Source organism: Phoca vitulina, unplaced genomic scaffold, assembly GCF_004348235.1.
Source record: "Phoca vitulina isolate PV1807 unplaced genomic scaffold, GSC_HSeal_1.0 scaffold5, whole genome shotgun sequence".
In the NCBI taxonomy this organism is placed as follows: domain Eukaryota; kingdom Metazoa; phylum Chordata; class Mammalia; order Carnivora; family Phocidae; genus Phoca; species Phoca vitulina.
This window is the reverse complement of record NW_022589708.1, coordinates 44,887,120-44,909,286: the sequence shown is the minus strand read 5'-3', so window position 1 is coordinate 44,909,286 and position 22,167 is coordinate 44,887,120. Positions and strand designations below refer to the sequence as shown.

General features: G+C 37.2%; 1 protein-coding gene across 1 annotated transcript in view; it reads right to left on the bottom strand.

Annotated features, from left to right (window-relative positions):
• Positions 1-22,167, bottom strand: part of DIAPH3 (diaphanous related formin 3) — a 484,064-nt gene that overhangs the window by 356,851 nt on the left and 105,046 nt on the right. Inside the window, exon 5 of the mRNA XM_032402899.1 lies at positions 16,078-16,208. Within this exon, the coding sequence (XP_032258790.1) occupies positions 16,078-16,208 (131 nt within the window). The remainder of the gene's footprint in view (positions 1-16,077; positions 16,209-22,167) is intronic.

Genomic DNA, 22,167 nt, shown 5'->3' with positions numbered 1-22,167 from the left:
TTTTGATTTATCATGTTTTCTATTTATAGCTCATATAGCTTTTCTAGAAGTCACTCTAGGTACATCATAATATATCAAAGCTTACTAGCATCATCATTTTATAAGCTTGAGTGAATTGTACAAACTTCCCTTCCTGTTATGAATCAAACGGTGTCCCTCAAAATTCACATGTTGAAACCCAAACCCACAATATGACTATATTTAGAGATACGGCTTTTTTTTAATTTTATTATATTAATCACCATACATTACATCATTAGTTTTTGATGTAGTATTCCATGATTCATTGTTTGCGTATAAGGTAAGGCCTTTACAGAGATAGTTAAGGTTAAATGAGATCATAAGGATAGGGCCCTAATCCAGTAGGACTCATGTCCTTGTAAGAGGAAGAGACACCAGGATTGCACACCCACAAAGGCCATGTGAGGACACTACAAGACAGCAACCATCTGCGAACCTAAGAGAGAGACCACAAAGGAAACCAGCCTGCTGGCACCTTACCACGACTTTAAGCCTTCCAGCCTCCAGAACTGTGAGAAATTACATTTCCGTTTAAGCCACCCAGTCTGTAGCTTTTTTGTTAGGGCAGCCCAAGCTAACACACTTCCCTTCATGCACCTTTACCCTCCCAATTTAGAGTATAGTTGTTTTAAGTATTTCGTCTACATAGATTTAGAACCGCATCAGACAGAATTTTTGCTTCTACCAAACATAATTTAGAAAATTCAAGAAAAGTATCCTTATCCACAGTTTTATTGACACTGTACACGTTTTCTTCCCAGGATTTCAAGGATGCCTTCTTTTATTGTCTCCATTTAGAAAATGTTCTTTAGCCATTCTTTCAGGGAGAGTTTTCTGGCCACAAATTCCCTTTGTTTTTCTTCATCTGAGTAGGTCTTGATTTCCCCTTCATTCCTGAAAGATACTTTTTACAGCATATAAGATTCTGAGCTGACTGTTCCTTGCTTTCTTCATTTAAAAACTGCTTTACCACATGCTTTGGGCCTCCATAGTTTCCAGTGAGAAATCCAGGGTCATTCCATTGGTTCTCCTGGTAACTAAAGCGGCATCTCTTGCTGCTTTCAAGATTTTTTTTGTTTTCAGTTGTCAGAAGTCTGACTAGGATAGGTCTTAATACGAGTTTCTTTAGGTTCATCCTATTTATGGTTCATTTGGTTTCTTGAATCTGTAGGTTTATATTTTTGGCCAAGTTCAGAAAATATTTTAACCATTATTTCCTCAAATACTTTTTTATCCTGCCCTCTTTCTCAAATCCTCCAAGGATTTGAGTAACAAAAGGTTAAATCTTTGGTTATAGCACCCCAAGTCACCAAGGCTCTGTTTAACTTTCTCTCTGTTCAGGTTGGGTAATTTCTATTATTCTATACTGCAGTTCACCAATTCTTTCCTCTCATCCCTACATTTTGTTGTTGTACTACTCCTCCAGTAAGTTTTTCATTACAGTTACTGTATTTTTCAATTCTAAAATTTCCATTTGAGCTTTAAAAAAGAAACTTTCTTCTACATATTTGCTGAGACTATTCTTCTTTATGAACAATTCATCAATTTTTAATGAACAACTCATAATTGTTCATTAAAACACCTCGATGATGGCTTCCTTAAGCATCCTTATTAGAATATTCAAATAACTTGGGGTGCTTGGGTGGCTCAGTCAGTTAAGCATCCGACTCTTGATTTCAGCTCAGGTCATGATTTCAGGGTTGTGAGATCAAGCCCTGCATTGGACTCCATACTCAGCACAGAGTCGGCTTGCCCCTCTCCCTCTGCTCCTCCTCCTCCTCGCTATCTCTAAAATAAAATCTTTTTAAAAAGAATACTCAAATATCTCTGTCAACTCAGTGTTGGCATCTATTAATAATGGTCTTTTTGCATTCAGTTTGTGATCTTCCTCCTTTTTTAGGAAGACAGGTGTTTATAGTGAAACCTGGAGACTTAGATTATTATGTTCTGATACTCCAGATTTCATTTCAACCTCTTATTTTTTAGCTTGCATCCTATGATACTGCTCCAGGGGATGAAGGACAGGCATCACCTCAAAGCTGCCAGGTGAAAACAGAGATCCATGTTCTCCAACTGGCCTCCGTTGACATCTTAGGAAGAGGTTTCTTCCTTTCTTTCTTTAAGACTTTGAGAGAGCCCAAGCACGGGGAGCGGCAGAGGGAGAGGGAGAAGTAGGCTCCCAGCTGAGCAGGGAGCTCGGTCCCAGGACCCTGAGATCATGATCTGAGCCTAAGGCAGAAAGAAACTTAACCAACTGAGCTATCCAGGTGCCCCAGGAAAGAGTTTCTTGTTATTGCGGGACATAAGTGGGAGCCTGAGCTGCCCACCTGGCCTCCATGGTACCTCCCTGGCAGGGAGAAGCAGGACTGCCTCATTATGCTCAAATAACCTCCACTAGAACGAATGGGAGGTGAGGTTTGTTTCCAAATCTTTTTTTTGCCAGTTGTACTAATTACCCTAATTAGATATTTTAAAATTATATAAACAGACAAGTCACTGTTAAAAAAAAAAAAAAAAAAAAAAGCTATTTCTAAGAAAACTAAACCTAAGGCTTTGAAAGTTTTTTCAGTGACATTTTAAAAAGTGCCATAGAAGTAGATGTGGACACAAGTGTGTATTATTGAGAGACATCAGCAGAATGACTTTTTAAGAAGAATTCTATACTCTCTACTTTTTAAGAACCTCTACATTTCTGCTCCACCTTAAAATACCAATATGAGGAAGATAACGCATCATGGATGTGGTTTAATCAACCTGTGTCTACTCTAAGTAGGCACAGGCTGGCCTCCACATCAAAAGTCTAGAGGAAAAAAAATTGATTTTTAATCTTTTGAATCCAAAGGATGTTTAGGCTATATGTGAATCATTTATCATTCCCTGCTTTTGCCAATTTTTCCAAAAACCAATAGCATTAAAAAGGACTTCCTCAGTAGACACACACTTCCACCCAAGAAGTTACAGTGCCTTTCTAAGTAGGTGAAATCATATGTTTTTCCTTCATTTTGCTTTTGTGTATTATCTATTTTCTTATAATGAACTTTTTGTAATAAAAAAAATTTTTAATTACCCAAAAGAATAATCTTATATAAACGCTTAGGGAAACAAAGTTATTTTGCTAAAAATCAATATAAGAAACACCCTGAAAGGGGAAAAAAATATCACTGGTCACATGTGACAAAGTAACAAATTTTATACCTTAACCTTAGAAGGTCAGCTTTAATACTGTGTAATATCCAAATCCAATTTACATTCCTCTGTCAGAGTAATATATCACCAATGCTGAATATAATTATAGCTTATTTTAGCTTTCATTTTCACTTACTCTTAGCAAGGTGACTAAATACTTAAAATGAACAGGGTGGGGAGGAGGGGACAAAGCAATTAACATGCCCCGTAGGGCAAAACAAACATACACCCACATCCCAACCGATGGCCCATCCATGAAAATTACACTAAATTATACAGCCAGAAAGGGAATTCAGAAATTCAGGAACTAAATAATGTTCTCATTTAAAAATCTACCAAACTTCAAAATACAATCATTAATATGTGTATTTTCTAGGAATTGACTTTTAAAGGAATCATGTATTTAAAACCAGTCACTTATTCTCACTTCTAATATTAAATGAAACAGTAGAATAACAAACTAAGAAGTTTATTCTCCTGGTTACTTTTTAACTCTAATATATTGAAAGGTATAAAATGTCTAGAGAAAGTGTTCAAAATGAAAAGAAAACCAGATGAACTGCAGTGATGAAAAACAAATCACCAATATAAGAAACATGAGCTCTTGATCTTTAGATGAAAAAAGAGAACTATAGAGGTAAAATAACATATCCTAGCATGTGCTCTGATCAAAACTTAAGTCCACTATTAAAAGAAACATTGTAAAAAAAAAAAAAAAAAAAAAAAAAAAAGAAATCTCATTGGGAATGTATTAAATATGAGTAAGGAAGTTTCTTAATATCAAATCAAAACATCATTACTTCAGGAAAGCATTAATGAATTATTCATCTTGACTAATTTGACAACTAATGTATGAGGGAAAAGAAATCATTACATTGCAGGTCTTCCATCATCTGTTTTCACCCTAAGTACTTGCTGCCCAACACTTGTCCCATAAACTTCATTATTAAGTCTATCATCTGCTCCTGATTCTATCAAGTTCATTGCTATGTTCACTCAGCTGCAAATGAAACTATTTCATCTTTCAACAGCCAATTCAAGTGTCCTTCTTTGAACTCCCATTAAGTTTCTCCATTCGTTTACTCGGTTTTACCCACCTGACCCCAAATATCCCTCTAGTTACTGCCCAGTTTTCTTTCTTTTAGAGGAAAATGTCTCAATTTCATCACAAGAATGGTCAGTAGTCCTTCACTGTCCATTTATCCCATCTCAATCTGGCTTCTGCCACCCAGACTCCACAAAATTGCTTTTCTCAATGGTCAACAACAACCCTCCTCTTTCCAATTCTGACAGTAATATCTTGCCCAGGTCTCAGGAGCATTCTGTGGTTTGTCACTTTCCCTATTGAAACACACTTCCTCTCTTAGGCTCAGGAAATCAGTCTTTTTGGGTTCTCCTCCTCCCAAATGACCACTCCTCCATCTGTTTTCCTGGTTTCTCTTGCCTTTCTGGACCATGGATAATTGCTGGAGATTCCCAGGTCTTGTTCTGGGCCGCCTTCTATATCTTTACACACACACACACCTCCCTGTCCTACCTGAATTCTCAACTATTTTCAGGGCTTAATGTGCAGTCCACATATAAACAATAGGTAAGTATCTCTACATTCTCCACTGAGGTCCAGACTGCATTATCTAGCTGCTTGATATCTCAAACTGTGAAACTCAAACATATCAAACTTAACATGGTTAAAACAGACATTTTGATTTTCTCCAAAATGCATGAAACCAGTAACAAAACCATCTTCCCCTATCCAAGTTAATGGCACTACTATCCACCTATTTGCTCAGGTCACACAACCTAGGTGTCATTCTTGATTTCCTCCTTTTCATTCACACCCCACATCCAATCTATCAACAGGTCCTACAGTTTCTACCTCCAATCTGTCCGTAAAACCCACCCAACTCCTTGCCCCGCCCCACTACAATCCTCATCCACGACATGCTCATCACTCCCATGACTATGCCATAGTCTCCTTTCTGATCTCCCTGTCCACTCTTTCCTCCCTTCAATCCATTCTCCCCATAGCAGTTCCTTTTAACAGTAAATTTAGAAATAGATCATTTCCTGTGTAAAACTCATTAACAGCCTCACACTCTAGACTAAAAATCTTACCTCTCTTCCACATCACCTTAAGGCCTCTCATGACCTGGGCACTGCTCAACTCTCTGATGGCCCCATGGCCTCTGGGACTCCACCTCCCTCTCTCCACCCTCTTGCCTCACTGTTTCCGCACCTTAGGGTCTCTGCTGCCTAGGAGGTGCTCCAGGCCCTGCACCAAAGCCTGAGCCTCTCTTACCTAATTCCTCGTGTTCTTAAGCTCTTAAACTTTACCACCTCAAAGACATTCTCTGACCAGCTTGCACCTAAAAGCCCTCTATCCATCACTCTCAGTCCCTTTTTTCTTAACTCAAGTTTTATCTTCTATTTATTACATATTTTCTAAATCTCTCCCCCATATGCCTCATTACTGTGATATCTAGCATAGCACCTGAGAATTCTTGTTGCATGAGTAGATTAACAAATACATCCTCTGTTACTCTGTTGCATTTTATCCAGACCACACACTTAAAGATTTAATTAGGTAAGAGCTAGTGGTATCACTTACTCTACTATGTGTTAGACATCGCTCTCCAAATGGAAACTCAGTAATTTGAGGACAGGGAGAAGCCCTTGTACCTTTACTAGTTTTCCAATAGAGACATATGTAAAGACACTCAAAATACTTGATCCCCTATCCTGAAAAATGAGCAGTATACTGCCTCATGCATTTTTATTTCATGCTTTAATTTCCCTGTTCTTTTTACTATTCAACTCCATTTAACATATATCCTGATCTCCTGAGTCCCATAACAACACATTCTGTGCACCCCCTCAGAAATCCATAGCATGCTAGAGAGAGCAGCCATACCTACAGAGACTCAAGAATGCAAAGGCTCAAAATAAGGGCACCAAGAATATCACATGGCTTTCTCATCTGTAAAACTATTATCCAAAAGGGAAGCCTCTAGCGACATGTGGATTTAAGTTTAAATTCCATTCCTTAGTCACATTAAGCACCACTCAAGTGCTGAGAGGTCACATGTTTTGAGTACTGAAGAGCACAGACCAAGAATATTTCCTGTACAAAGTTCTACTGGAATTCTGCTCAAACGAGCCTACTTTCTGTTTAGCTCCGCAGAGGCACTCCAAGTGACCTCAGTGGGTCTAACCCTCATGTGTTTATCTTTTATGAATTTCAACATAGGAAAGATGTTTAATATATGAAAACTACACCTATTTCCTTCTCATATATACTGACCACCCCATAACAAAAGACCTAGAAATCCATGGCCAATATGGGTGATAAAGTTGAGTTTTATTTCACAAGGTTTTCTGAATCATAAAAATTAAAACTTCCTTCTATTGCCAATATTATTTCACCTACCTTTGTATCAAGGCCTTCTATATACAGCTGATCCTTGAACAACATGGGTGTGTTAGGGGTACTAATTCCCACGGCACAGTGGAAAATCCACGTATAAATTTTTGACTCCCCAAAAACTTAGCTACTAATAGCCTACTGTTGACCAGAAGTCTTACCAATAATATAGCCAGTCGATTAACACATACGTTGTATGTGTGTTATATACTATATTCTTACAATAAAGAAAGCTATAGAAAATGTTGAGAAATTCTAATAGAAAATAGCTGTGGATAAGCAGACACACACAATTCAAACCGGTGTTGCTCAAAGGCCAACTGCAGTTATGTATTTTTTTATGTATAGAGACAACAGGACAAAATTTGTATTTTTAATTCTTTACTTAACTCACCATGCAATGTTTTTTTGTTTTTAAAAAAAAAAAAGAAGGCTCCACACCCAGCTTGGGGCCCAACACAGGGCTTGAACTCACGACCCTGAGATCAAGACCAGGGCTGAGATCAAGAGTCAGACGCTTAACCGAATGAGCCACTCAGGCGCCCCACCAAGCAATACTTTTAAAACATCATAACAAGGCCAAAAAATTAGTATAAAGAAGAAACTACATAGATTCTTTGTATGTAGGATACTAAATAACTAGGGAGTGTTACGGTCTGCAGTTCAGTAATTTTTCCACTGAATATATACATATCTTTGCGAAAGAAACCGAAGTATTCAGTAAATAACATCATCCTGATAATGGTTATAGATTTGAACATAGAAGGCTTACATTCTCTAAGGACACAGACAATTATCATTGAAAAGCAAAGTGTCTTATATTTCACCTCTACGGTCAGGAGTAACTATACAAGTTTAAGAGCAGTACTTTTTCCAAATTGTTATAACACTATCTTTTGTTGTCTTTTAAACCGTAATCTAGTCTTTTTGAATAATTAGTTTTCAGTCACATATTCTTTCTTCTATGCTGAATATCAAACTACTGTATTTTAAAAAGGTTTGAGACCCTATGTTAAATTGTGACTGACTTTACATATGAATAGAATATTTTTTGAAAAAATTAATCTTGGCTATTCAAATGGCAATTTATATTTTATTTTACATACACTAGGAGATATATATATTATAAAGTAGATTGAAAGGATTTTACAATTCGAGGACCTTTCAGGTCAAGTATAAATTGAGCTACACAGCTCTTATTCACCATGTACAGAAAATATGTATTTCTCAGTTAAAAGCAATTACTGTATTTTCAATGTACTATATTTTTATTGTTAACCTTGCATTCAAAGCTTTTCAGACACAGATAGAGTTAACTTCGAAACCAAATAATTATAACACATTTTAATACATCTACAACCCAAAACCAAGCTGTAGTATGAATGACAATACACAAAAGAGAAAGTCTCCTACCAGGGGGGACCATTCAGTCTTCTGGAAGGTCTCTCAAAGAAATTACACCAGCTTTGGAAGGGCTGTGAAAGCAATGGAATGTATTGGCATGCCCTTTAAAATATCAGGTTAGTACTCATTTATAAACATTAATATTTTCTTTCAGGGCATTTTTCATTAATATTTCATTCTTTTAAAACACTTTGGAAAGGACTGCAAAAAGACCTAAAATTAAAGTGCATTTTCAACAAATATTTCTTTAATAAGCAATATTAAGGGTCATAAAAGTTATGGATCCTGAATGTTAATTTAGACATAAATAATACAAAGCATATCCTAAGATATATGGTACTGTCTAAAGAAATAAAGAATATTAACACCCTACCTATACTTTATGACTTTTTATTGGAAACATAGAAAAACTACTTTGAAGAGGTCAAAGTGTATCTCCCTGAGAAAAGTTCTGTAAAATAGGCATCCAACTAATATTTTTAACCTACCAAAGACGATGTTTCTATGATTTCTACGATGCGCCATATTGCTGATTCCCTCATCCCAGCTACAGCCAACCACAATGAAGTCTGCCATGGACTGCAGCGTTTGTCCTGTCTGTCAGACACCTCTCTCCTCTCCATTTCTATTCCTTAACAGCTGGTAGGAAACCCATTCCCTTTGCCTTATCCTTCCAAGAAGACAGCACTGCCCACTGAAGGCAGCCTCCCAGGGATCACTCATTTCTTCTCTCAGGACTCTTGATATAAATGCTCACTCATCCTTCGAGGTTTTAAAAATCCTTTAATCTTTCAGACTTCAATTCTTTTATTTATTCCCATAGTCCTGAACCTAACTTTGAGGATATAATCATCATGCAGTATTTATGTCAAAGCAGCAAGCAGCTACACAGAGGAACCAAGGTGTTTAAGCAGCAATGTCTAATAGAATTTTTTTTTTTTTTTTACAGTGAAAAAAAGGGTTTATATGTGCTTTTCAATTTGCTAGCCCCCTACCCATGTTGCCCTTGAGAACTCTTGAAATGTTTTGGATGTTCCCCCCCCCGCCTTAATTAAATACCACAACTAACTAGGAGCTACCTTATTAAAACAGCACAGGAAGGAAAACATAGAACCACCTGAATGATTTGCCTCTCTGGTATCATTAATTAAAGAAAAAAAAGGAAGGAAGGAAGGAATTTAAGAATGTAGATCACGAAGGAAAATCTTTACTCCTCTTGTCCACTTGAGGAATTATCACTATTATTAACACCATACATCCGTACATATTGTTAATTCTCAAACTTTTTTCTAAGGCTTTTTTTAAAAAAATTTTATAGCTCATGTCTTACTTTAAAACTCTAAAGCATGTCAGTGGAATAAAAATAAACTAGAGCTTATCATTAGAGAGAACATTTACTATTCTCCTTCTCTCATTTCTACAAAGGGAGAAGCCTTCTACTATGTTCCCCAGAAGAGAACATTAGGGATTACTCCCTCCATCTCATTATGTGAAGATTTCCCCACACCTCCACTACCCAGAAGGACTGAATTATCCAACTGGCGAAAGTGGGGAAGGGATCCTGACCCTGACCTACAGTTGTCTGTTCTTCCTACTCATGACAACGTGACAAGTTTGATTCAGTGGCAAGAACTACACTTCACCTTCGGAAGTCCCAGTTGTACTCTGCAACTTAGCCTTTCTAGCAGTTCAGAGGTTATTCTTAACCTCACTTCTGTATCTGCTTTAACATATTCAGAACTCAAGGTTAAAAAAAGGGGTGTCTATCAGGATCTCCACAGAACCAGTAGTTTGCACGTATAGTGTAAAACAGGACCGCTGTTAGAGAAAATGAAACAAATGAAACAAATGATAAAAGGTTTTTTTTTTAATGGAATCGAGGACTAAGTCATAAATAGAAAATGAAGCTCTTTGGGAGGCAAAACAAAAGTGAGATACTGAAAAAGTATCAAAGTCAATGTAGGAGCTGAGCACGTGACCATTTATTTAGCAGGACTCAACTGACAATCTTCAAATTGAGATAGTTTCAGGAAATTCAGAGCAGAATAGTCTTTTGTATTCTTAGAAAGTTTATGACCAGACTCTACTCCTGTAGTCTGGTCCTAGCAGTAAGATAAAGAACCTACATATCCAATGAAACTAAAAACTGGAAGAAATAAGGATTCATCATTTACTGATCTATACTGGGTCCCACTAAATAACGTACAGATGCTTGACCCCTGTCCTCGCTTCCCCTCTTCCCCTTCTGCTGCTCTGTTCTAGTTTCAAAGGGGCTGACTCCGGAGGCTTCAGCTCCCAGGGTTTGTAATCAGCTGTTCCCTGCTAGGTTTGAGCAGTGGGAAGAAGGAAGAAACAAGGTAATGCTCTCCCCCGCCGCCCCCCCGCCTCGGAGGTTTCTCTGGCAACAGCTGCATCTTCCCCATGGATCCAGTTTCTGCCATTCAACACCAAACCGTTAAGATTCCAGAACAGAGTTCTCTTTCTCTCCCTCCAGCACAGGGGTGGAGCAGCTTCCTGCTGCCACTAATCAAGTGTCTCACTGTTTCCTATTTGGTTTCTCAGTCTTCCCATCAGTTATTTAACCAATTGCTGTATTAACATTAAAAAAAAAAGAAAAAACCTTACAGCGCACGCTCTAGTGTGTCTTCCTGTTAGATCTCTGACAACATACATACTGCGCACGGACACATACACGCAGATGTACAGTCTCCTTCTGTTCCTTTCCATCTCCTTCCTAGGAAAGCATCTTTGGTAAGACTGACAAAAGCAACAGAGACTCCTCTAGGATCATAATGCAGTATAATTGAGCTTTAAGAAGAGGTCGTTCTTGGTAAGAGAAAGGTTTGAGTTGTCCATGTTTTGGTTTAAGTGCTCTGAAGAACCTGTAACCCCCACCCCCCCACCCCACATAATGTCATTTAGATCCACTAGAGTAGGGGCTCTGCAGACAGGGGAGAAGGATGAAGGATGAAGGCCTGAGGGACCGGCAGTGACAACCAAGAAGGGACACTATGTCTTCTTCACTCAAGGAACACCCTACCTCTCATTATATGCATTGTCCCTTCCCCCAACCCCTGGGATGGGCAGAGGATGTAGGAAACCCAGACTTTCTACCCATTCACACCCTCCATGAATTTCTAGGACAGTTTTGAGGAATACTACTATATCCCACAAACCTCTAATGTCAATCCCTGATTTTCAAAAAGATAAAAACACCGCTTCACCCAGATAAAGTGAGCAATGTCAAATATTTATTTAATGAGGGAACCAGCAAGATGATGACCCTGGTTCAAAAAGAACTAGAAAAATCAAAGAATTTAAAGTGACTTAAAAGATAGACAAATGCTAATTTAAATACAAGACTGATATCCTACAGAGCAATAAAACAGCAACTTCTAGGGTTCATCTTTAAGAATATTAACATACTAACATATGCACTTAAAAAAATCTGGAGCAAAAACACTCAAGAAACTATTAAAAGGAGTTCACCACTGACCAGCAGGTCTGACAATCAAATTGACAGAAAGGAGGAAGGCTTTTACTTTTCTGTTTATATCCTTCTGAGAAATTTGGATTTGGGGCACACAAATTTAATACCTTTTTTTTCTTGTATTAAACTAGAGATCTAACAAATGTAGTGATCTGAAGGGGCACCTACACCCCAATGTTTATAGCAGCAATGTCCACAATAGCCAAACTATGGAAAGAGCCCAGATGTCCATTAACAGATGAGTGGATAAAGGAGATGTGGTATATATATACACAATGGAATACTACTCAGCCATCATAAAATGAAATTTTGCCATTTGCAATGACATGGATGGAACTAGAAGGTATTAGGCTAAGCGAAATAAGTCAATCAGAGGAAGACAATTATCATATGATCTCACTGATATGTGTAATTTAAGAAACAAAAGAGAGGATCATAGGGGAAGAGAGAGAAAAATAAATAAAACAAGATGAAACCAGAGAGGGAGGCAAACCATAAGAGACTCTTAACTATAGGAAACAAATGGAGGGTTGCTGGAGGGGAGGGGTGTGGGGGGATGGGGTAACTGGGTGATGGGCATTAAGTAGGGCACGTGATGTAATGAGCACTGAGTGTTATATGCAACTGATGAATCACTGAACTCTACCTCTGAAACTAATGATACGCTATATGTCAATTGAATTTAAATTAAAAAAATATATAATAATTTAAAAAAAGTAGAGGCAAATAAAGTCACTTTTTGACAAAAGAGTTTTACCGTCAAAAGACTTTTGTCAAGGGAACCTAATGATATACTTGAAGCAAGAGTAAAATCATCAGACAAATGAAAAAGACCTAAAAAGGAATGATTATATGCATGTGCAAACATGTATACATATACACTTATCTGTAGTTTAACTCAACAGTAATAGCTAATCTGTGATATTAAAAAGAAAAAAATTAAAATATCACACAAAACTAACATGCAAATTAACTGAGGGTGATTGTGTTATTCTTAGGTTCAAAATAAGGGATATTGCTTATTTTTGTCTCTTTTATGTACATGCATATTAAATTTCCTTTTTGAGTGTGTACAAGTTAACTTTCTTTTCTAAGATCAGAAAGGGAATAGGTCTTCCAGGTTAGTAAGGAAAAAAGTGACATGAAAGATTAAAAAAACTATCCAAAAGAATTTAAGGAAGAAAAGAATACAGAAAAGGAACAAAGAGCAGAAGAGGGTATGGAAAGGGAGATGAACATGGTAAAAAAAAAAAAAAAAGCATAAACTATTTTACAGTGGCTATGAAGACAAAGATTATCAGAATTGTTTTAAAAAGCATTTGCATGCTACTTACAATAGCTATGCGTAAAACATAAGGAAATAAAAAGGCACGAAATAGTATGAATTGTGAGGATATGTGAGTAGTTGCACACATCAACATATATAAATCTATGAAACAGAGAGGAAAAAAGCCCCAGAAGAATGCATGGAAGATGCCACCATTGACACGAAGTTCAAAATGATATAAAACCAAATAATACATGAATTAAGAAGACCTATATGGTGAAATTACAATGAAAAGAAAAAAAGATAAGTCCGAAATTCACAACAGTGCTAACCACAGCACAGTGGGAGAAGAGGACATAAAATTTAGCAGGGATGCGTGGGAGCTTTAAAGTTACAAGCAGTATTTCTAGCTTAGTCTCATTAGTAGGCAAGTGGGTACTTGTTTTACTCCTATGACGAAGCCTTTTTTATATATTTAACATTTTATAAAAATAAGAATTTGAATAAGTATTGATAACTTCAAAATATTGGTCTTGACTTTTTTCTCCAGATCACATCGATACCAATGAATATGTTGATCTCGTTGCTTGCCACAACCTTTTCTATTTGTCTCTTTACACGTGTGGTCCATGGCACAACATATGTCAATTCCAAAATTAAACTCTTCCACCAGCTTTGTGTTTAAGCCCAGAAATGGAGAAAAATCAGATTCCAAACAGGACACTGATCAAATGGAATAACGACCCACAAAGGCTGTTCACTTGCTTTGCAGTAAACATACATTTTACTGCACATTTTTCTAAAGTGATTTTTTTGAAGTTATTAACTTTCAGACCTAGTTCCAAAACCTCCTTAGAAATTTAACAAAAAGATGTTAGCAAGAAAATAGGTCTTGTAAACTTCAAAATGTACATGTTAACTGTAAGTAAAGGAAAATAATGCCTAAGATCACAACACGTGGGACCGGATAGACTGGATTTTCTGAGACAGAAATCGTGCCTTTGACAGCCGCATCAAATTGAGAAAATGAAGATGTATTCTGTAACTAATTTGCTATATACATAGATGAGTACGGACTAAAATGCTAGATATCAATCATAATAATGTTAGTGTCTACTCTTTTACGTTTCCACCTCAAAGTGTTCAATAGCTCAAACATAATTGTTGCCCATGTCAAGATCCATTAAAAGTTATAAGTGGCAACTTGAAGAAGTTGGTCTTTTCTTGTGTTCCAAAAGTAAAGCAACTACGTCTTTTAGCTTAAAACGTTCACCAAGAATACTGAATAATCAATAAAACTTCAAAACAAAAGAATTCTGTGATCTTCAAATCAACTCTTCATAAAAGGTGGCAAATAACATGGTATTTAAAGCACCGGTTTTCATATAATTCACTGCTGTCTGGATGGTAAAAGGTCGATGTGGCTCATAATTGGTAGGCAGAGTTTCAGAAATGGATAAATGGCTCTAAAAGCATTGCATATCCGGGAGGGGGTGGGGTGGAGGGAGGTTTCCGTCTTATTCCTTGATTTTTGATTTAAATAAAGCCCAATCCCAAACCAGCATGGGAGAATCATCATTAATCAGTTCACATGTTTCACTCTCACCTCTATTCGCAGAAATTGAAGAATTTTAACACTGATTTACTACAGGTCTAACAAGGGTCTCAAAAGCTGCACTGTGCCTGGTAAAGAGAAGTACATAAGACATATGAAGTCCCTGGCCTCCTGCCCATCACACTTCCATCTAAAGAACAGTCTGCAAGTGGGGAAAAATGGAACAACAAAGATAAAGTTGAAATATACTTTGTTCACTCTTCATACTCCTCAGTTAAACCTCACTCGCTTTCATGTCTCGGCAGGTAGGGTCTTCTTGTTTTAAATAGTTGTTACTGCCAAGGATTTTTTCATACTGTAGCCAAACTTCAGAAGTGTCCAGAAAAGTACTAATCAGAGAGGATATCAAAAAGATTCTATATTATTAACTTCCATAGTCATTTTAGCCCTAATATGTATTTATATCTAAGTAAATATACATGTAATACAGATATATTCTCATGCAAAAACAAGCATTCATTTATTATACAAAAGAAGCCAAAACTGATCTACCTTAGAGCCTTGCAGCTCTGAAATCCTGATTTTATGACTGCTCATTTTTTTTTAACAATTTCTGCCTGAAGTTTTTCAAGAATATCCTGAGCTTAAAAGTCTAAAACCTGATTTACAGAGACATCTGTATTAGTGTTGCCAGATCCAGGACACCTAGTTAAATTTGGATTTCAGATAAACAACAAAAATTTTTAGTATTAGTATGTCTGAACTCCAGATTTTACTGGGCATCTTCTATTTTTACTTGCTAAATCTGGCAATATTAACCTATGTGCTCCTATAAAGATATTATTTCCAATAAAGGAAAAGTTAATTAATGGTATTTCTTTCTATGTCAAACAAAATTTCAGCCAGTATATATACAATACCAAAATTCAGAGTGAAACTCACTTTTTTTATTATGTTATGTTAATCACCATACATTACATCATTAGTTTTTGATGTAGTGTTCCATGATTCATTGATTGCGTATAACGCCCAGTGCTCCATGCAGAGCATGCCCTCTTTAATACCCATCACCAGGCTAACCCATCCCCCGAACCCCCTCCCCTCTAGAACCCTCAGTTTGTTTCTCAGAGTCCACAGTCTCTCATGGTTTGTCTCCCCCTCCGACTTCCCCCCTTCATTCTTCCCTTCCTGCTATCTTTTTTTTTTTTTTTAACTCCGTTTCTAATCATGATTGTTCTCTTTTAAAAAAACACCATAAATTTAAAAGAAAAAATTTTTAAGATGGGGGGGGTAGAGCGTGCACGTGAGTGGGCGGAGCAACAGAAAGAGAAGGAGAGAGAAAATCTCAAGCTAACTCCCGGCTGAGCACAGAGCCCAACGTGGGGCTCCGTCTCACAACCCATGAGATCTTGACCTAAGCCGAAATCACAAGTCAGACGCTTAACCAACTGAGCCACCCAGGAACCCCAGTTTTTTAAAATTTTAAGAATAAAAATTTTTGTTTTTAAGTCCATAGAGTATGTATCACTTGGTAATAAATACAAAAAGTACTGACACTATATTTCATCATGCATATAAATATTACATGTTCACTTTTTATCTTGAGACAATCGTTGATGTATATACCACCTATCTGCAGGTGCTATGAAGAAAGTATTAAATAAAAGTAACAGACTAATGACATCTGTTTAATTTACTAACATGCCCCAATGATGTTCAGACAGATGAATTACCTCACAGGATTACTAGTCAAAGACACGCGGAGGGACTCCAGACATGTGACAAGTCTCTCATCTGCACACCCCATTTTCAGTTCATGGATGAATTCCTGAGGTGAGATCTGTCTCCTACTCTTAAGACTTCCCTGTAAATTAAAGAAAATAAATTGATCTTCATTAAAGTAATATCAATTACATTAATCCCCCCTTTCATATTAGCAGCTACACACGACTACACTAAGCAGTATTATTTTGAGGGAATGATTTCCTTCCGCCCACAAATACAAAGCATAATCCAGGATATTCACAAAAGATAAAAACATCAAAAAGGTTTACAAATTAAAAGGGCTTTTTTCAAATCCCAAATATCATGGAAAACAATCAAGTATTTACTACAGAAATATCTGAAAATATAGTCCTCTATTTTAGGCCCATGCAAAATAAAAAGCAAACCTCAATACAGGAACAACCCTCTTAAAATTAGTATTCCAAGCACCACAAAAAACGGCTGTAAGTCATCAATTGACCCAACTACCGTCAAGTGCCCAGTTCTAAGCACAGGATACACAGAGATTATCAAAACCTAAGTCTGGCAAGAGAAATGCACGCGAGGAAATAACACTTCTCAGCGCAGTCTAATTCCTATAACGGGGTACCAAGGCACTCAGAGGAGGAAGCCCTAGCTTGGTGGAGCAGATGAGGGAAGCCTGAGGAACAGGGAAAAGGGAAGTCAGTTCAGGAGACTAAGAATTAGGAACTCCTTCCAGACTACCACATGGCCTACATGTACAGCCACAAAGAAAACCAGAAGCACTTACAACAGAATGAGGATAGCAGCCAGATCATGAAGGGACAGAGCACCGCTCTCCAATTAGATTTTCCAGGGCAGTTTTGGAAGGCTCACTCTGGCACATTGTAAGAGTTGGAGTTCGCTCATTATGCAATATTTAGTACCTACTAAGTGCCAGACACTGTTCTAAGTGTTACACAGAGAACAGTACACAAGGGACAAAAATCCCTAGATGCATGGAGCTTTCTTCTCCATGGAGAAAAAGAAAGCCAGGCAGACAATAAATGAAATAAGCAGGTAAAACAGTTGCTCTGTGGCTCGTAAAAAGTGCTCCAGAGAAACAAAAGCAAAGAGGAGTAAGGAGCCCAGGCGGTGGTTGGCAATTTCAAACAGGGTGCTCACAGAAAGACTCACAGAATCTGAAGGCCTCAGACTTGAGTATTAGAATAAAGGTCTGAAGGAGATAGAAGCAAGCATACTGGTAACTGAAAAGTTGTGATGGAAGGGACTGTACCCTCACAGGCCACCAAAGGAACTCGGACTTTTACTCTCAAATCAGAAGACCTATTAAGAAGACACACAGTCCAGATAGAAAATGATGAGCATGATGAACAATAAAGTCCAGAACTGTATCTGTGTCAGTTACAGATTATACATCCAAGGGGAAGGAATTAATACATGTTCAAAAGCAGGTTAGTAGGGATGGCAGGAAATCAGATGCATTTTTTTTTCATTTCTTTATTATTAAATTTGCCATAATACTGTCCAAGGAAACATTCCCAATAATGCAAAATAAATTAGCATTGGAAAGACTGATGGTTTTCATCAACTGCAAAGTGGTAATTTACTAAAGAATATTCTGAGATTTTGCTCGTAAAACTAAGAAAATAAAGTGGAAAGGGGAAATGAAATGGTGAGAACAGTGAAAATAAGCACTTTTTTAAAAAAAAATCAGTGAGTCTGTTATGTATCATTAAAGAGAATACATTTAACTTGTACTGACATAGCATTTATCAGTAAATTTTTCTGCTTTAAATTACTAAAGTATTGCCTGTTCAACACAGAAAATTTGGAAAACAGAAAATGGGGGAGAAAAGTGCCTCAAAATGATTATTAATTTGATATTTCTCCTTGAAGTTTTTTCCTCATGTAATATGTACATAATATCCCATATATATTCATAAACACCTGTACTTTACTTTCAAAAACATTAGAGCATATTGTTTGGTAAGCTACTTTTATTTTTAGTCATGTTTCATAAACATATCCCAGTATCTTAAATGAATTTTTTTTTTCCCTGTCTACAGGCTATTAACATACCTAATTACTTACCTAATTTAGACCCATATCATTGGGCATGTAGGTTGCCTAGCACAATTTCTTGGTATCTTAATTTTTCAAGTTTCCTGTCAGGCCATATTGTCAGGCCAATATTTTATCCAAATATATACCAACAGAAGTTAAACCAGATGATCTTTTTGTAGTACTTGATATTTATAGTACTTGATTCAGCACTCTGAATTTATCACTGAAATAATCATGATGGGGGAGAAGGGTTCAAAATAAACCAAAACTGAACAGATCAACTCGTTCCCTTCAACAATAAATGGGTAAGACCATATAGTCAATACTTTTAAAATATAATAAAAAGCAGTAAATGCATTTGAATAAAAATAAAATTAAAAAAAAAAAAGCAGTTACCTCCCCCACCACTTAACCCTATCTTTCAGAGGCAATCATTTTCATTCCCTTAACTGTTTCTTCTGATAGCTACTTAATATGTCTAAATAGCATGATTACCCTGATCTCTCTAAACAAGTTTTCAGTATTACCTTTGACTTCTATTATGAAAGATGACGACTTAGTTATCTTAAAACATTGGAATTTGTACTCTTCCACCATCTGACTATAGTGAAAGGTAAACTCAATTGAGACAAAAGAGGTCAATTCCATGAAATGGAAGTTCTAGGAGATCCAGAGATTTTTGGATAACTGAACTTAGTAGTTTTTTAGTTTGTTTCATGACACAAAATAGAACATCATATACCCCCGTTCATAAAAAGTCTTCCAGCTACCTTAATTCCCATGTTTGTCACACCAACACGTTGGTCCCCCTAAAAGTGAGAACACAAGAAGCATGTTGGCTCTTACCATTCCTATTCAGTATTGTACTGGAGATACTAGCTAGTGTGGTAAGGCAACAATAGACAGATTAGGAAAGTAGTAGTAAAACTGTCTATTTGCAAATGAAATTGTCTACATGAATTTAGCAAGAACACAGAATAAAAGCTCAACCTCTAATTTTTATTTCTAAATACTACTCACAGTGGGGAAATAAAAATTTACTACTTATCATTTTTAATAGCATCAAAAGAGCCCTCACAAAATAATCAGGAAAATTTTTAACAAAAGAAGAGAAATACTTCTATTCTGAGAAGTACAAAACATTGTGAGGAGGTATTGAAGGTCGTGACCTAAATAAATGATGTTATGCCAGGCTCATGGATCAGAAAACTCGATATTATTAAGACATTGTTAAGAAATACATTTTCTGAAGAACAAACTATATATTCAATATAATCACCATCAAAATCCCAGCAAGTTCTGCAGAAATTGAGAAGCAGCTTCTAAAATTTATATGGAAATGCAGGAACCCTAAAATAGAATAAAGTTGGGGGGGTTTCATCTGATTTCAAGATTTACTATAAAGCTACTGTAATCAAGTTAGAATAGTATCAGTAGAACAGTCGAGAAATACACTTGCACGTATGTGGTCAATGATTTTCAACAACGGTGTTAATGGAATTCAATGGGGCAAGAAGAACCTCCTCAACAAACAGCGTTGGAAGAACTGGACATCCAAATGAGAGAAAGTGAACCTAGACCTTAGACCTAAATGTACAAGCTAAAATTTAATGTCTACAAGAAAACACAGATGAAAATCTTCACTACCTTCAGGAAGGCAAAGATTTCTTAGGACAAAAGGCACTAACTACAAAATTGATAAATTAGACTTCATCAAAATTTAAACCTTCCATTTTGCAAACAACTCTTAAGATAGTTTTATTAAGACCATGAAAAGCAAGCCACAGACTAGGAGAAAAATATCTGCAATACAAGCTAAGACGTGAGCAGTCTGAGACTTTACCCTACATAACAAGCTACGTGAGTCTGTTACTGGTTTGTAAGTGCTGGTAGAAAACATACGAGTCCTTAGTTAGGGACAAAGGACTCTATTATGCCTCTACTCGTTCCCCAACCCACCAAGTCCCACACCGGCTCCCTGACGGATGCCTGCGCATGCAGTGGATTGCATTATAGGACACTAAGCTTGGGGGACTCACCAATTTTATAATGAACAATAACAAGCCTGCTCGCTGTCTACAGGGAGACCTGACCACCTCTCAAGGCAGCTCACTGCAAACACAAGACTTGAGAAATGGTTTGGGTAAGGAGAAGTCAGGCCTTGCATTCTTGGGGTAACCAGAATAAATAGACAGGGATACTCAGGGCCCATGGCAGACTGCCTCTCCCAACAACAAATGTATCTCATAAAGATCTGTATTCAGAACATTTAATGAAGACCTACAACTCAGTAGAAATAAAACAGTCCAATTAAAAAACGATCAAAAGACTTTACCAAAGAAGATATATGAATGGCCAATAATCACAAGAAATGACATTCAAGATCATTTGTCACCAGGGAAATGCAGTTTAAAACCAGGGAGGAAAAAACACAAATGGGATATCACTACACACCCCCTAGAATAGGGAGGATGTAAAGCACCTAAAACTCACTCACAATACTGGTAGAATGTAAAATGGTATCAACACTTTGACAAAAAGTTTGGCAGTTTCCTTTAAATAGACACACAACAGGGGCACCTGGGTGGCTCATTCATTGGGAGTCTGCCTTCGGCTCAGGTCATGATCCCAGAATCCTGGGATCGAGCCCCACATCGGGCTCCCTGCTCGGCGGGAAGCCTGCTTCTCCCGCTCCCACTCCCCCCTGCTTGTGTTCCCTCTCTCGCTGTGTCTGTCAAATAAATAAAATCTTTAAAAATAAAAAAATAAATAGACACAGAACAGCAGACTCAACAATTGCACAGCTAGGTGTTAAGCAGGAGGAAAAACCAACAACAACAAAAGTATTCATACAATGTTCACAGCAGCTTTATTCGTAAGAATCAAAGACTGGGAACAACCCAAGCATTCATCAAGTTGTGGTATATTTCTACAATAGAATACTATGCAACAATAAAATTCACTGATAATGCAACCAGACAGATTAAAAAAAAAAAAGAGACTGCTGAGTTAAATCAAGCAAGAAAAAGTACATAATGTATGGTTGCATTTATATGAATGACCAAGACCAACCTGTCAATCTTTCGTCCAGCAACACTCTCTGGTTCAAGGCAGTGAAGCAAATCTGTAAAGTTTTAATTGTGTTTGGGTGGAAGGTGGGGGTAAAGACAGACAATATTTTAAATGGGGGCAGTAAGTAGATTTTTACCAATCAAAACTGGAAAGGACAAAATAATCTTACTGGCTAAAAATAATTCTTTATTGCAGCCATAGTTAAGTGTTTCCAGTTTGAGCAATTTATTATCTAAAAACTTCTGCATTTTCACCTGAGATTCCTTCCTCTTAACACCCTCCACTCTCACCATCACCACTGCATCCTAGCACAGGCCTACTCCTACACATCAGACCTGGTTTGAGACTAACTTCCCGGGACAGGCCTTTAGTGAGCCACAAAAAGTGAGTCCCCCATCTATGGATTCCATGTTCTTAATGCTCACCACTGTATTAAAATAATTTTAACTACCATTTATTATGTGAAGGATATTTGGAGCACCTACTCTTTCCAGATCTTGTTTACATCATGTAGATACAATGCAGATACACTGTTTACATGAAGTCCAAGTCAAAGACAACTCCTATCTAGGTTTTTGGCCCAAGCAAAAATGTGATGCTGTGTGCTTCAATGGGGAAGATGAAAGAAGCAAAGTAAGTGGTAGGGGAAGTAGCTATTTGAGAGTCCCAAGTCTGGGCAAATGACATTTTCCTAAGAAAATAACATTTGAGGGGCACCTTGGCTCAGGTCATGATCTCAGGGTCATGAGATCAAGCCCCATGTCAGGCTCTGCACTAAGCAGAGTGTCTGCTTGAAATTCTCACTCTCCTTCTTCCCCTCTCCCCATTCATGTACTCTCTCGCTCTTAAATAATCAAGGAAGGAAGGGAAGGAGGGAAAGGAAGGGAGGGAGGAAGGAGGGAAGGAGGGAAGGAGGGAAGGAGGGAAGGAGGGAAGGA